The 15431-nt window shown below is 37.9% G+C and overlaps 1 protein-coding gene across 2 annotated transcripts in view; it reads right to left on the bottom strand.

The window, feature by feature from the left end:
* Positions 1–345: 345 nt before the first annotated feature.
* dop1b (DOP1 leucine zipper like protein B) overlaps positions 346–15431 on the bottom strand; it is a 212261-nt gene continuing 197175 nt past the window's right edge. For both annotated transcript variants that reach the window (XM_039743847.1, XM_039743848.1), the window contains exons 36-38: positions 10659–10811; positions 7643–7775; positions 346–2276 (exon numbers count right to left, since the gene is read on the bottom strand). In XM_039743847.1, coding sequence (XP_039599781.1) covers positions 2013–2276; positions 7643–7775; positions 10659–10811 — 550 coding nt within the window. In that variant the 3' untranslated portion in view covers positions 346–2012. The remainder of the gene's footprint in view (positions 2277–7642; positions 7776–10658; positions 10812–15431) is intronic.

The following is a 15431-nucleotide window of genomic DNA, read 5'->3' as shown; positions in this document are numbered from 1 at the left end:
AAGCTGTTACTGCTGCTACCTCAGAGCACCACTGACCTTTGGTTCGATTCCTACACCGCTCACTGTTCCTGTGTATGTGGTTCCCTTGTCCACACGGGGTTTTTCTTGGTAATCCAGCCCAAAGATCTGCCCTTCAGATCAACTGGAGACTCTAAACTGGATCAGACGCTCCATCCAGAGAGGATTCATAATTCACCCTGATAGTTCAGGACTCTCACCAGGAAAAGCAGTTTCACAAGATGAGATGAGATGAGAGATGCTGGGTTAGGCTCAAATCCACTAGGACCCTTTAATAAGGAAAAAAGGCAGATTACATCAAATATATTGAATGAATGAGATGTGTTATACAGACAATAAAGGAATTGTAGACTTTTATTTTTTTTATTGTCACAAGCACAAAATATATTTACAAGAGGCATATATTATTTCATGAGCAAACCTTTTTAAACCCTAAATGTATTCTTTACAATCATTTGGAATTAAGTAACAGAATTCCATAAAGAAAAGAATTACAGATGATTTTCTTCCTTTAAAAAATAAGTAATGGCACCTTAACTTGTACAGCTTGACAGCCAGCGCACAAGTCCCTCTATGCTGAAAGCAGAAAAACATTTCTTTAATTACCAAGGAAGTGAAAATGACTTTGGTGGTGATTTTAAGTTGAAACTTCATAAAACAGTCGAGTCTGGTGAGGAGGTGTACTAAAAGTGTGTATCCACTAGAGTCAGAAGAATGGCAGGAATGTGTTCTCCTCCATCATACCATCTTTTAAGTACTTTTCATGGAGAGGAACTAAATGCAGAATTCAAATGAACCAGAAATCTTTCAGTTCATTCACTAACGGATGTTGTAGCCACCAGCAGAGTTTGAGTGAAATGGCCAAAGGCGCATTTACCTATAGTCATAATAAATAATTATAAGTGGAGGGGTCTCTTCCTAACTTGACACAAATTTAAAAGTATTTAAATTATAATAATATGAAATTGAGGGAGAAAAAATTAATTGTATGCACTTGGACCATTAGTGGCATCCCAGTGAGCAGGAAATCAGCCAGCAAAAGGTCACCGGCTTACTGGCTGAGCGAGTTACTGTGAGCAGTCCTGACCAGCTCAGTCACTTTGGGCATCTTTCAGGTATTGCATTACGAGGAGTTTCTTTCTGGTAGTAACAAAAATATCAGCTATTTCAGTCTACCTTGTACATACTTGATTAAGAAACTTTGGCCTGAATACCAAAGAAGACCCTTCACGTTAAAGGCAAGATGTAAGCCACAGTTTTTTTACAATACATTTCATACCCATTGACCATTTTCAGAAACTGCTGTGGGGAGCTGTCACCTGTCCCAATGCTGTAAAGTAAATGACGGTACTCAAACAGTGGCATCTCAAATGCATCCTCTGTAAATTTCGCCAAAAGCGTCAAAGATGGCGTACAAATACATATCTGAATGGGTTTCAAAAAGATGTTTCAAAGAGGAGTGTTTTTATGGTGGATTGCAATGTCGTGATCATGCAAGGTTAGTGTTGAGAAGAGGCTGGCTGTATTTACCCTTAAAAGCATTTTCTTTTAATACATTCATTGCTTGCTGGATCGTAGTGTGATCCTGCCGCTTTTATTTTCAGCATAGTAAGCACTAGAGGCAATGAGATGCTGGGTACGCGGGAGACCCATTTGGTGTGAGTGTCTCAAGTATAGTCCACAGTAATACCCTAAGGCTTGGAGTGGATATTAGAGGCTTCTAAAAACAAAATGGAATGGTTCAAGCAAAAATATTGTATAATTATATTGAAAATAAAATTACAATTAAGTACTAAAAATTAGCTATCTTCATTTTTTGGATAAGATGAAATCAGGTGACCAGGTTGTGCAAAAGAATTGTGAGCTTAATATTAAATATTACCACATTTAATTCACATCATTCCAGAGGATTAGGAAAAATAATCAAAAAGGCATAGTGGCTGCTTGCAGAGATGGCTAGAACAGAATGCGCCAAAGTTCATTTTTATGAAAGCTTAAGCATCCAAGCTTTCTAGAAATTCCTGCTCGACACCGTCTTCCAGTTTTTTCAGGACTGCCTCACTATTGGATGCTGGGTAACTGACAGCACACACAGGCTGGGAGTCATCCTTTTGACGCTGCTCATGGCCCGTCATGAAGGTGCAGTTGAGAATCCTGAAGAATGGAATCAGCTGGGTGATGTTGGAAATGTGCTGAAGACTCAAAAGTGGAAATTCCCAAAGGGTTGAACAATTCACCTCGCCAATTCCATTCTGTTCCTGCATAAACAAAAGTCAAAACAAAAATCAAGAATGAGACATATGTATTTAAGCCTTTGAAAAGACACTAAGAACTGGCCAATGACTTAAGCAAGAGCATCCTACTTATGGTACAAAGCACGTTCTGTCTTGATTAATGGAAGGATTTCAGGCAGAGGTGCAACAGAATAAAAGCAGTAGGCAGTCTGAAGGAGTGATCACTTAGAAAAGATTTTGATTTCTAACATAGTGACTACTTAGATGTGTAGATCGTACAACATGCATTTTGAACAAATGGGAGCCATCCGAGGACAAAAGTCATCAGAAAAAGCTCAAGTGTTAAAAAGTTCATCAAAGCTGTTTGTTTGAAATGCAACACTCAAATGCCAATTTCCAAATGTAAATGGCTTCTAGGTTTTTTATCATGGTAGAGTCCTAGGGTGACCCTATTCCCCCTTTATACTCTTTATTATAAAGACCTTAATTGAATGCTCCAAATCCCACACTCTTACCATACCATCAGGGTTGACCTCTATTGTAAAGCAATACCTCCCTGTTTGTTTTATACCCATAACTTAGGCACCAGAACAGGCAGGAGAAAAAAATTAAGCATTTATTAATGCATCATACAGTAGATAATACGCCAAATAAATAGGCCTCATGTATCAAATTCTAATAGTCCTTGGTGCAGATGTTGCAAGAATGGGAGTGTGTTGTCCCCAAAGATTCAACTCGGGCAGTTTCAGCTTCCATTCCACACCATGCTTTTCTCCTGGAGGGGTCAGGGGTGCCATTTTTTTTGCCTGTCCCTTCCATTCTAGGCCAGGCCGGCCAGTTAAGGGCCTTTCATTTCAGCCCACATGTTTCCCCCAGTCCAACTGATCATTCAGTTTCAGAGATGGTACAATAAGTAACTGGTTTCTAGAATTCTTTTCCAAGTAAATATTATCATCATTACACAGTCCTCGTGACACTTGTCAATATTAGGTATTTCTGCTATAATTTTTAAAGACGAGCCAACTATGATTTTCGGTTACTTATTTTCTTGAAATATTTACAAAGGATCAAGTGTCAGCCTTTAGCATCAAAAAGTACGAAATAAGAGTACATTTTCATCTTGTCTTTTGGTTGCACTTTGTTTAGATATCCATTATGAAGCAGAAATTCTATTAATATTTTATTAAATGTGATATTAGCATTGAAACATTATCATTAGGTGGCTTAATTTAGCTTAGAATTTACAGTGGGTACGGAAAGTCCCTTCAATTTTTCACTCTTTGTTATATTGCAGCCATTTGCTAAAATCATACAATCTTTAAAAAAAACAATTTTTGAAATTGTTGCAGATTTATTAAAAAAGAAAAACTGAAATATCACATAAACCCAATTGAGCATCTCTGGAGAGACCTAAAAATGGCTGTCCACCAACGTTTACCATCCAACCTGACAGAACTGGAGAGGATCTGCAAGGAGGAATGGCAGAGGATCCCCAAACTTGTTACAGCCATGAGTCTTCTTGGGAAAGATGCATTAGCTCAAAAGGGTGTTTCTACTAAATACTGAGCAAAGGGTCTGAATACTTAGGACCATGAGATATTTCAGTTTTATTCCATGTTTTAACCTGCTTGATGCAGCTGAGTGTCATGGGAGACGAAGCCTATTGCAGTAACATTGGGTTGATGTTGAATAAGTTATTAAAAAAAATAAATAAATAAATAATTTCTCACGCAAGATTTTTCCAGTCAGCGTGTCACTTATCATATAATGTACAGTACAACACCATTAAACAAACAGCAATGCATTTCATCACATATTAGAAGTTAAATTATTTTTAAAAATTCAAAGGCTTCTAACGGATGTTTGTGGACAAAGCTCCATTTTCTTTTATTCAGGTTTGACCTGAAAGAAACAAAATATTACGATTCTGAAACAGATGATAAAAACAGTTTGGAACTGAGGGATGTCTAGTAATGTTATCTTAAGTACACTCCATTCTTTAATGTTTAATTTCTGCTTTTCCTATTTATTTATTTTTACAATTATATGACTTTCTAGACATCTGTCCCAAGCTTAGCTGTTAAGATGCCAAATCCAGCCCCAGGCAAGTGAACCAATCTGTCCCCCCCAAAGGTAGCCAGTGGCTAGATTTTTAGAAGCTACTTTGTCCTGGGCAGATGCTTTGGAGGGCAGCCATGAGCTGACCTGGAACTGGATTCATATAGTGGATTAGCTGTTGTTCATCTGGTGACTGGCACTCACTGCGGACATCTGTTGGGGACTGTCTGCCTCCTGCCACTGGGGGAAAAAAAAGGCGAAAGAGGCTGGCAGCATGGCTCACAACTGGGCACTCAGGGTACCCAAGATGGCACATCTTTCCAATTAGCATTCTTGGCTCTTAGTACATTTGCTGCTTTGCTTTAACATTCTGAATAATTAAGCTTCTGGCTCCTATCCGTTTTCTTTAAATTTAGCATTCTGCATGCTCTGCTGGCCAGAAGCCTTCTCAAGACACCCTGTCAACTGTAAGAAATTTGCCTCTGATCGTGAAACATGTACAGTAGACAATAAAGAAGGTCAGGAATTCATATTTTGGTAAATGAAACATGATGGCTGGCACAATGTTCAGGCAGATGAGAGGGTCTATAGCCACATTCATCTGCATACTGCTGGCCTTTTTTTGCAATTAGCAAATCACATTTTCAAATCTGTTTAATCTAATTTAGGGGTTTGGTGGGCCGGAGCCTATCCCAAAATAGGCACATGAAAAATGTCCCAACTCCTGAAGGGGCTCAAGTCCATTGTAGGGTCACATCACACCTACACAATTTAGACTCATCATAACGTTTCCTGATATGGGTGGTGTGCAGAAGATTCTCTGAAGACAGGGAGAACAATACAGTTTACATTCTACCAAAAGGTAAACTTTAATGACCTTAAGTTAAAGAATAATGTCATTCAATGTTAAAACCCAAATTACATATTTTACAACAACACATCATCACAGCAATAGTCCTGGTTTACATATTGTCAACAGTACTTGTTCTCATGAATTATTATTTTGTTTCATGTCAGGTAATATTTTCTGTTGTTTCCAGTCTCATATGACATTATTTTAGTCTGGCAGCCATAACAATTTGCAAACCAACTCTCTGGTTATTTTCTGTTTTAATGATTAGTAGGAAAAGGTAGTGTTACATCTTACTTTATAAAGATATGAAACACGTGTGCTGGTTAAGAACTACAGATAGGTTTACTGTAAATGTAATGCTGACTGTTATTAGCTCACTAAATCTGTAAACTGTTATAGCATATTTTAACACTAGAATGACCAGAGCCTACGAAAAAACTCGTAGATCCATCCCACCTTAAAATGCTTCACACCTCTCCGTCACGTCTTTGGTCTTCCAAATTTGTGGCTAAGCAGCCTATCACATCCCCCACCTGCACTTAGTTTTCTCAGCTCAAGTCTGTTTACCTGCGTGTCAGTTCCTTGGAGTTGTATAGAGTGAGAAGTCAAGCAAAATGACACCTTTTATAAATACTGTATCGTTATTTGGAACACTTGCATTTCATGTGTGTTCCGTGTCTTCATAGATCTATGTACACATATCATTAAAAAAGAAACGTTTTTCATGTTTTAGTAAGAACTGACAAAATGTAGACATGAAGTTTATTATGTGTGAAGCCTGAAGTCCAAATATCAAAGAAATAGTTTCACAAAAAGTACAAATATAATAGAACAAGTGCACTTTTATTCAAAAATATAACTACAGAAAAACAACCCGCGTTAGAATGCGATATTGGCACGCATTTGCTAAGAGCGCTGTGGTGGCACAACGGTATCAGCTCTTGACTGGTAGTCTGAACTTTACAGGTTTGATTCCAGATCAGAGTCCGTTTTGAAAAGTGAGCTGCACGTATTCTTACTATTTTAAAATAAAAACATACATTTAATTCCAGTCTGTAAAAGCCGGTGTAATTTATGATACTTGTAAAGGTTAGCTTTTTTTTTTTTATTCTATTATTCTCTCAGCCGCGTTCACGATCCCAACTCAAAGCATCCCCATTCACCCCCAACATTTGACACTGCTGTTTTCTCAGACGCGCATGTGCAGGAGGGGGAAAAAATAAAATAACGTAGGCGAAACAGACTGGCCTGTGTCCACGAAAAAGAGAAGGAGGTTGAAAGTTAAATGGAAGAGCGGCAGAGACAGAGAGAGAGTGAGAGTTTATCGAGTGAGGCAGGTGGTCAGGAGTGAGCTTCAGGGTCATGGAGGCAGTGAAAGAGGCACTTCTACTGAGCACTTTCATGGGGGCTCTGTAGCTCCCCCTAGTGGAGTAGGAGTGGCCTGAGTGACTGCGTCTCCCTGCAAGTCCTGTGGTTTGTAATTGTATCACACAGTAGTCTGTTAGTGTTAAGTAGAAAGAATAAAAATGTCGTCCCCCGTCCCACCTAATCATCCAGCTTTGTTGAGGATCTACAGGTGTCTGAAACCACTGAGCATGTTTGGAATAATAACTCCATGCTTAGACACCTAAAAATTCATTTTTATTTTAATGTGTTGGACATTTTAAATTATTTTTCATTGCAATTTCCACACTTCCGATTGTGCTTGTTTTCAAGCAGGCTTAGTTGTTACAGCAATACCATTTTCCATGCATTAAGTTGTGATGTAGCAGTTCCCATCTTACGAGTAAGGGATAAAAGGTGCCCCCGTGTCAACTTCAAATCAAAATCAAGGAAAGATCTCAGTTTATTCCAGAATAAGTAATCTTAAGTTTTCAGATTTCTTTTCCCTTATGAATGTAATTCTTATTTTTTCCATTAAAAAAGTTCACGCAGTCACTAGTTTCTTGCTTGCTTACTGGTTTGGGATTCTGGCTTTTCATTTCCTCCACCACTCCAGCTTCTTAGACAAAAACATGTACTTTGCAGGCAACAAAATGCATGTGTATTATAAAAGCTTTCTCTTTCTATAAATCTGAACTGGCTTGAAGGATTTAAAAATACTAGGAGAAAACAAAATCTTTTAAATAAGTATATTGTCTAATGTAATTCATCTTACAGGTGCGGTTGTGTCTCTGGTGTAGTCGTACAAATACAAAAAATACAGGCTGCACAGAGGGCATTTACAAAGAATGCAAGCCAGTGATGAAACATAAGGCACACTTGATTAGGTAGAAGTGGCAAAGACCTCTATACATATTAGAGGTGCCCACAAGTACACTGAAGTTTAACGGGTCTGAACTATTAAAGAGTCAAAGTTAAGCCGAAGCTAAATCAACACTATGTGTCTTCCTAAATACTTAACTTGTTTTTGTTATGATTACTAACCTTAAACTCAAAATGTGAAAATTCATAAGTGAACAGCAATTCTATGACCTACCCCATATAGTCTATTGAGACGCTCCAAAATTCTGGTGATATGAGGTTTGCATTCCTGATAGACCACCACAGCATCATTGGCCACATTCTTATGCATTTCAGTATCAACTTCTGGCACAAATGCCCAGCGGTACCTGCCAAAATATGCACAGTAACTTATTTGAAAATGTTACATGGTAATCCTTTTAATGATTAAAAACTTTTAAAAATTTTCAGATTTTGAATTTAACCTAGCATTTTTATTCCACTATCTTATTAGATCAGTCAGTTTTTACCTGTGTTCAGGATATTGAGAAAATTGTTCACAACAAGGACCAAACCAGAAATCTTGACCACTTAGCCACACCGAGTGAAGTTATTAAAATGATTATGAATTTGCAAATATTATGAGGAGAGGACTGTTTTTAAAAAAGTGGGTAACACTTAAGTTATCCATTAGAAACGGCTATTATAGTTCTGCATGTTAGAAAACATAATATAAATCATTTAAAGATGATACAAATCAATGAAAAATGAACACTAAAGCATTGTGATTTATTTTAATGATAATTAATTATTGTTAATAGCATGCTTTATAAAATGTTTATAGACTGCTAATAGCTGGCATATTAAAGAGTAAAGGAACTGTCAGAGTTTCAAATCATGACAGCTGAACTTCAGGACCATTATCAGGTGGTTTCTGACTCATTCCCAATGGGACCCTTGGGCTTCCTTAGACTTTGCAAAGTGATAATCAAGATGGAAAAATGAATGGATAGCATTTAATTTTTTCTAAAAGTATTTATAAAGATGCTGTCAATAATAGGAATAGTTACAAATAAAACACAAAGGAGGAAATTAAGTGTAGTTTATGCACAGGGTTAAAGGTAAAATCCGGTTGGATTTGTATTCTCTTAAATTAGATACTTCTAATTTTCCAGGTTTTTTCCATTCAAATTTTGCCAGCATGGAACCAAGGTCTAAACCTTTGCTAAACAAATCCAAATAATCTTTAAGCTGGCACTCAGATTATTGTAAAGCAGTAAGAAAACAAAATGTCTTACGCCACACTTTATGTATGAACATGCACACTTAACTGCCTACTAATTCCAAGCAAGTTAGATGATGTTTGACATGCAGCACACATAGTGAGCTATCAGTCATAATGTTCCTTCTACACATCTCAACTTAGCAGAGTCTCATCACAGGTTTTCATAGTTATAATAAATTACAAAACAATTCAAAATTGTGCCAACAAAATCAATTTAGCAAATGTTAGAAAAACATTTAAGAAAATTTTGTATTCTAAATTATATGTAAATAAAAAATATTTTGCTGGTTTTGTGATTTATGATAACTGCCGACTCCCAATAGCTGCCTTTTTATATTTATTTCTCAGATATATCCCTTAACATTACAATTGCTATGATATGTCCAATAAAAGAAGATAATTAGCTACAAAATAATCCACTAGCAATCTGCATTAGTCTTCTCTCTGCCAGTGTGAAGATTTTCAGTTTAACATGGAATAAGTCTCATTAGACTTTGATCAGGCTCCTACAGGTAAACAAGCTCCCACAAATCCATGAACGACTCTCCGCAGCCTTCTGTTTGTTATTAACATGCTGACTCGAGCCATTATTGGCTACCCGTACTTAAGATGCCTGCCATGATCCTCACAATTGAATAATCTAAGCATTATTATTGAACTTATCTGGCACATGGTGTTGTTACACTGGAAAAAAAATCAGTCTACAGGTTCTTTCAGAGAAAGAAAGGAAGCTGCTTTATTACGAAATGCACCAGAAATATTGCTAAAACATGTTTTAAGTATTGCTCACATGGATAATGTCACAACTCGTCCTTACAAACAAAAAGTGCACCACCCTCTAAAATTTGCCAATGTTGGCATTCCCTACTAACTTTAAGGTGCAGTTAATCTTTAAGCAATTAGTCACTTTTCTCATCCAGATGTTTCTGTGGTTTGGTTATCATTCAAATAGCCTCCTGGAGAGGCGGTTTTCACAGGATTTTCAAGAAAGACAGGTACTGTGGAAAAGAACAATCATCAAGCATTGGTTTAGTTTTTGGTTAAGGCACAAAACTTTACAATGATTAACCAATCAACAATTAAATCAACACTGAAGGCTCATTATTTTAGAATAGTGTACTCTTGCTATATTGGTGTTTAATGGTGGTAATAGCTTTTTAGTTTTGCTGTTTATTATGCAGTCTTTTCTCTTTCTGCCAGATGACACTAGGTCTTTCCTGGAGTGAATGCATCATCATGTACGATAAACACATTTTCAATCATCTTATATCAAGGAGAAATCATTGTTGTTTGCCTTTGGATTGATTCTTCTTCAGAAAGAAGCTGACCTAAGACATATTGGATTTGGACCTAAAGCTACCCACTATGTACACAGTATCTTTAGAACCTGGGATCTATAAGGTCGCCATCCCTCTTGCATGTTGACTAAAGGAGGTTGGCTTTAGGAAGGACATTCAGCCTTACAGCTTTCTGGTCCAATATCGCCTTGGTGATAAAACAAAGATAAGAGTTACAAAGTATGGGTTGGGCACAGCCCATAGCACCCTTGCTGGTGCTGCCTTCTGCCTATGTGAAACAGAAATCTGGCCCAGGGAGTTAGTGGTAGTGAGACGAAGTGAGTAAGAAGTGCATAGGTTATTTGGAATATTGGTAATCAGCCAGCAATTGTGTGAAATTGAATTGGTGAAAATGTGTGCCACTGAAAAAATAAGAAAGGTGTTTAGATCTTGCCCAAAAGTGTTTTCCTACAGTAACTTGGCATGCATCTGCCTGTCATTTAGTGTTTACATTATCGAACCAGCTTAATCTAGTTAAATGCCACAAGCGCTTAATCCCACTTTAGCAGCATAAAATGGTAGGCAGAAAACAATATTGGACAGGGCACACACACATCTGATGAAGAAAATGACAGTCATCAATTAATTTTGCCAATATTTTTAAACTACAGGCCAAAAAGTAGAATTATGATTCAAGTGGTAAGACTTACATCTGGAACAAAGGCATTCTGTCTGGAGGGAAGGAGAGGGCTGTGTCCAGAAATTTACAAGCTGACAGATACAAGTATAATTCGTTCTGAGCAAATGACAACAAATGGCCATTTACAACTCGGTTCTTCTGATTATTTACATTCTTGTAATTCCTGCAACAGGAACAAAAAAGGTATAGTTCAAATAAGAAAAAGCACATTTCATTTATTTCAGATAAAGCAAAAAAGAATTATTAAATCTCACAGTGTGTGTATAGCATTGCTTTATTTGTATTGGTCATAGTAGGGGAAAAGAGTCAAATCTGTATTCAATACAGGTTTCACACAAATTTGAATATTATGTAGGAATACACAAATATATCACCATTTCTTAAATATGAAGTCATTAAACATACAGTAATGCTGCATTTACAACAAAATTCTCACATCTAAATGCACAATTTTATGATGTGGGAAAAAACAACAGCATGATGTAGAAAATGATGCTGCATGACAAGAAATGATCAGGTATGCTGCACTTCAGTGTTAATCATAAATTTCTATTTTTATAGCAAAGTATCACTGAATCAAGCAATTTGTTATTTAGTGTTAACTTTTATATCATAAGTAAACTACTAAGTACAATAACCTTATATCAGTTGTATGGTGGTTCACTGTGATTCCTGTCAAAATAAAATCATCATTTGACACATGCATGGTTTATCCAATTTATAATGCAGGAGTCCCCAGTACCAATCACTTGATTAAAAAAATTGTGTTAAATAAATGTCAGATATTAACTCTAATATGATATCATTTGTTTTAGGAGTTGCATGTTGCCACCTCACAGCTCCAGAATCCTGGGCACTGCCTGTATCTGTGTGGGTTTTTTCTTCAGGTCCAACATGTATCCTTCCACATCACAAACATGCACTTTACTCATTATTGGGCACTTCAGTGGATGATGTTCTGGCATGTTCTGGAGTGTGTTCTGGGTAGGCATGGGAGTCCCATGAGTTTGAACTGGAAAATGGGATTAGAAAACTAAATGGTTGGTTGTAAATGCAAGATGAGGCATAAATATAGTAGAGCAAATTATATTTAAAAAAGTGCATCACATCCTTTAATTTATATAATTCCTTATTTACTGTTTAGTAAAACACTACTGGCTGTATGTACACGTGTGTACGTGCTTGGTCCCTCTGAGCAATCTTATTCATCAGTTTGGCTTTGGTGCCCCAGTGGTAGGATTAGAGATGTTAAAAATCCAAGAAATTTGGTAAACATTTTATACAAAGAATTTAAAGTGTGTAAATGTTTACATGAAAATCTCAACTTATCATTATCAAGCAAGTCAAAATGGGCAGATTTAACGTTAGTGTTAGTCTTATTCTTGGGTGATTTTTGCCTCAAGAAGGTCATGTGGACCCCATTGGGCCTTTACAATTTCTGCTAGCATGATACAAAGGCTCTTCAATTTATTCCATATCTTAGGCTAATGTAGGTGTCTGGTGCTTAAACACCAGTAGCATCCTTTCTCCTGTTTGGTTTTAACAATCTCTTTTTTCTGGTCTTGACCACTTGCTGTGCATGCTCAGTCGTTTGCTACATGCTAGAGCAGACTTGAAGTGGCAGATAAAGTAGCATGACTCTGCCTGCTTCAGTTTGTTTTTAGCCATTTTGCTTGCAAGTGTAAAAAAGGGAATAAAGTGAAAAGGAACCTGAACGATAGATAGGGTGATAAGACCTATTTACATGTGCTTTTGCTCGTTAGCTTCCTTTGTGCTAGACAGACACAGAGTGGCTAATAAAGTAGCTTCATTCTGCCTGTTTCTTTTTGTTTTTAGCCATTTTGCATCAACATGAAAAAGAGGAATAAATTAAAACAGTGATTTAAACTTAACTTTACTCAGCTACATAAGACCTATTTAGGCAATGCAGAGTAAAATAGTTCTTAGCTTACATGTGCGGTGCTTACTTCTAATAGAGCAAATGCTAAGAAGTAACTGACCATCTTACATATCGATCAGTCCTTTACTGAGGGATCTACATACTCTGAAATGAAGATACTAAAACAACACAAAAAGCCACTATGCTGCTCCAGTAGTAACTAACAGAAAAAACTATTAGAGGTAACTCCTTTGGTTTTAAACACAATGTTTTAAGAACTAAGTTTATTTTGTGTTGTGAAAACTAAAATGTTCAACAATACGGTGCTCTGCACCCCACCAGCCTACCAATGTGCCTGCAAGCAGAATAAGCAGCTTAATTGCAAGTAACATGATCAATGCTTAACATATTTGAAGCAGCCAGAACTCAATGTCATTGACAACTCTTATAAATGATGACAAAAACTGTTTACTGTACTCACCATTTCTTGTCTGAACCCGAGAAAGTTTTGATACTTTTTTTCTTTGTCTGAACACCCATGCTGTACAAGTCAGTATCTCAGTCTCACTAAGGTACTCTTTCTCTCTACTTTCGTTACTCACTGCTCGACTATAACCTCACTGCTCCCTTTACTGTGTCAGAGCCTTAATGTGTCAGAATGGTTTGCATGATCAATGCTCTCCTGAGCCATGCAGTTGGGAGTTGTGTAGTCCTGATAGGACCACCCATAGCGGCAAGAAAAGAGGTGAGGTCCCAAGAATAAGTCTAAGTCATTCATACAAACCCAAATCTCTCCAAGGGTTAATCTTAATCCTAAGCGGTGCAACTTCCTGCCATCCTGACTTGAAGTGAAATGGTATGGTTGGGGATTGCACAACCTCACTACCACAGATATCATCAACCCCTTTGTGCAGGCTCTTTCTTCCACCCATCTAACTCATCCTTTTTTCTGTATCAGCTTTCTTTGGCGATGGGCATCAGACAAACAGAGCTACCACTGGGTGATGGTGTATGTTCTTAGTATTAAAACTGCATGTATGGTGGCGATGGTAAGATGGCAGTCCAGAGGGACACCCTTATCCAGCCTGAAAAAGATGTGACGAGGCAGCCTTGTTCAAGGATAGCACTGCCTACCCCTGACATGAACTCTCCTATTCTTCCAGTTAGAAAAGAAGATGACTCATGGCGATGCGTTCAGGACCTCTGCAGAGTCAATGCTGCTATACACCCTAGGACTCCTATAGTTCCAAATCCTTCCACTATTCTCTCTACAGTCCCGTCCACTGCTATATGGTTTTATTTTATAGATCTTGTGAATGCTTTCTTTTCTATTCCTGTTCACCCTGAATCCCAGTTCTGGTTTGCATTCAGTTTTAAAGGGAAGCACTGAAGCTGGACTGTGATGCCATAAGGATATACAGAGGCACTATGTGTGTGTGTGTGTGTGTGTGTGTGTATGTATGTACAAGCATTAGCAAAAAAAATTTGGAATGTTTTTGGCCAAAGGGGGGTAGAGTCCTGGTGAAGTATGTAGATGATTTGTTGTTATGATCTGATTCTCAGGAAGACAGCGAAGAAGACACAAAGGCTTTGTTGGTCTTCCTAGCGGAAAATGGGCACAAGGTATCCCGGAAAAAGTCGTAACTGAATGAAAGAAAAGTGAAACACTTGGGAAATGATTTGACTGCTGGGGAATGTGAATCTAATAATAGGATTGAGGCTATTAAAATGTACCTAATCCTACTACAAGACAGCAGGTTATGTCCGTCCTTGGAATGCTGGGAATGGGTTCAAGATTTTGCTGAAAAAGCACAGCCACTCCAGGATTTAGTGGCCGCTCCTAATTTGGCCTTGACCAATAAAATATCATGGATGGAGCAGGATGAGAAGGCTCTTACTGATATAAAACTAAATTTTAATGTCTGTGCCTGCATTAGGACTTCTAGACTACTCTCATCCTTTCACTCTGTTCAGGGAGGAGAAAGGAGGGTACATGATTGCAGTAGTAACACAACAACATGGAGACAGACAAAGACCAGTCACATACTATTCTAAGAAACTGGATCCAGTGGCCGCTGTACTCCCGGCCTGTTTGAAAGCAGCTGATGCAACAACAGAGGCCACATTAGCATTCTCAGATGTTGTTCTCACGAGTCCATTAACTGTTAAGGTACTAAATGCTGTACAGGGTGGTCCATATCTAATTATGCAGATCCAGATCATCTGGATGACTTTGATTTATGCGGGGATGATTCCAGTTCGGCGCAAAGGCGATTCTTCATGTCGTCAGTTCTCACACTTCTCGATGGTCCGGGATTTTTCGGGTGACTTTCTATGTAATAAACTTAGTAAGTTACAGCGTAATGAAAATTGCATAAATAGATCTGGACCACCCTATAAATTCTATCTTAGTACAGGCAAGAACATCTTATTTAACAGCTGCACTTGCGGTAGTGAAGTGTCAAGCTCGCATTGGGAAAATGAATCCAGCGAGTGAGGGAAATGCGCAAGCAGACAAGTGGGCAAAGAAATCTGCCTGGAAATCCACCTCACCACTAACCTCTTTATCCCTACAACAGGAGGAGGAATGAGAGTCACCTGAGGATGCAATTTTATCTCTAAAAACTGTAGCAACAGAAAAGGAGATAAAGACATAGCAGAAAGAGGGTGCAGAAAAAGACCAAAAGGAATTTGGATCTATCCATTAACTAAAAACCATTTTCTCCCAAAAGCTTCCTTTCCAGGTATTGCAAAGGCTGCACACGGTCTGGACCACACAATAATGGCACAGGTGCAACAATCCTGGCATGTCCCAAGATTTTTCCATTTTGTTGATCAGTTTTGAAAAAGGTGTGCACTATGCCAAAGATTTAATGTAGGAAAAGCTTTGCTGGTAAGTCCGGC

Source organism: Polypterus senegalus, chromosome 2 (assembly GCF_016835505.1).
Source record: "Polypterus senegalus isolate Bchr_013 chromosome 2, ASM1683550v1, whole genome shotgun sequence".
Lineage (NCBI taxonomy): Eukaryota > Metazoa > Chordata > Cladistia > Polypteriformes > Polypteridae > Polypterus > Polypterus senegalus.
This window is presented reverse-complemented; position numbering and strand designations above follow the sequence as displayed.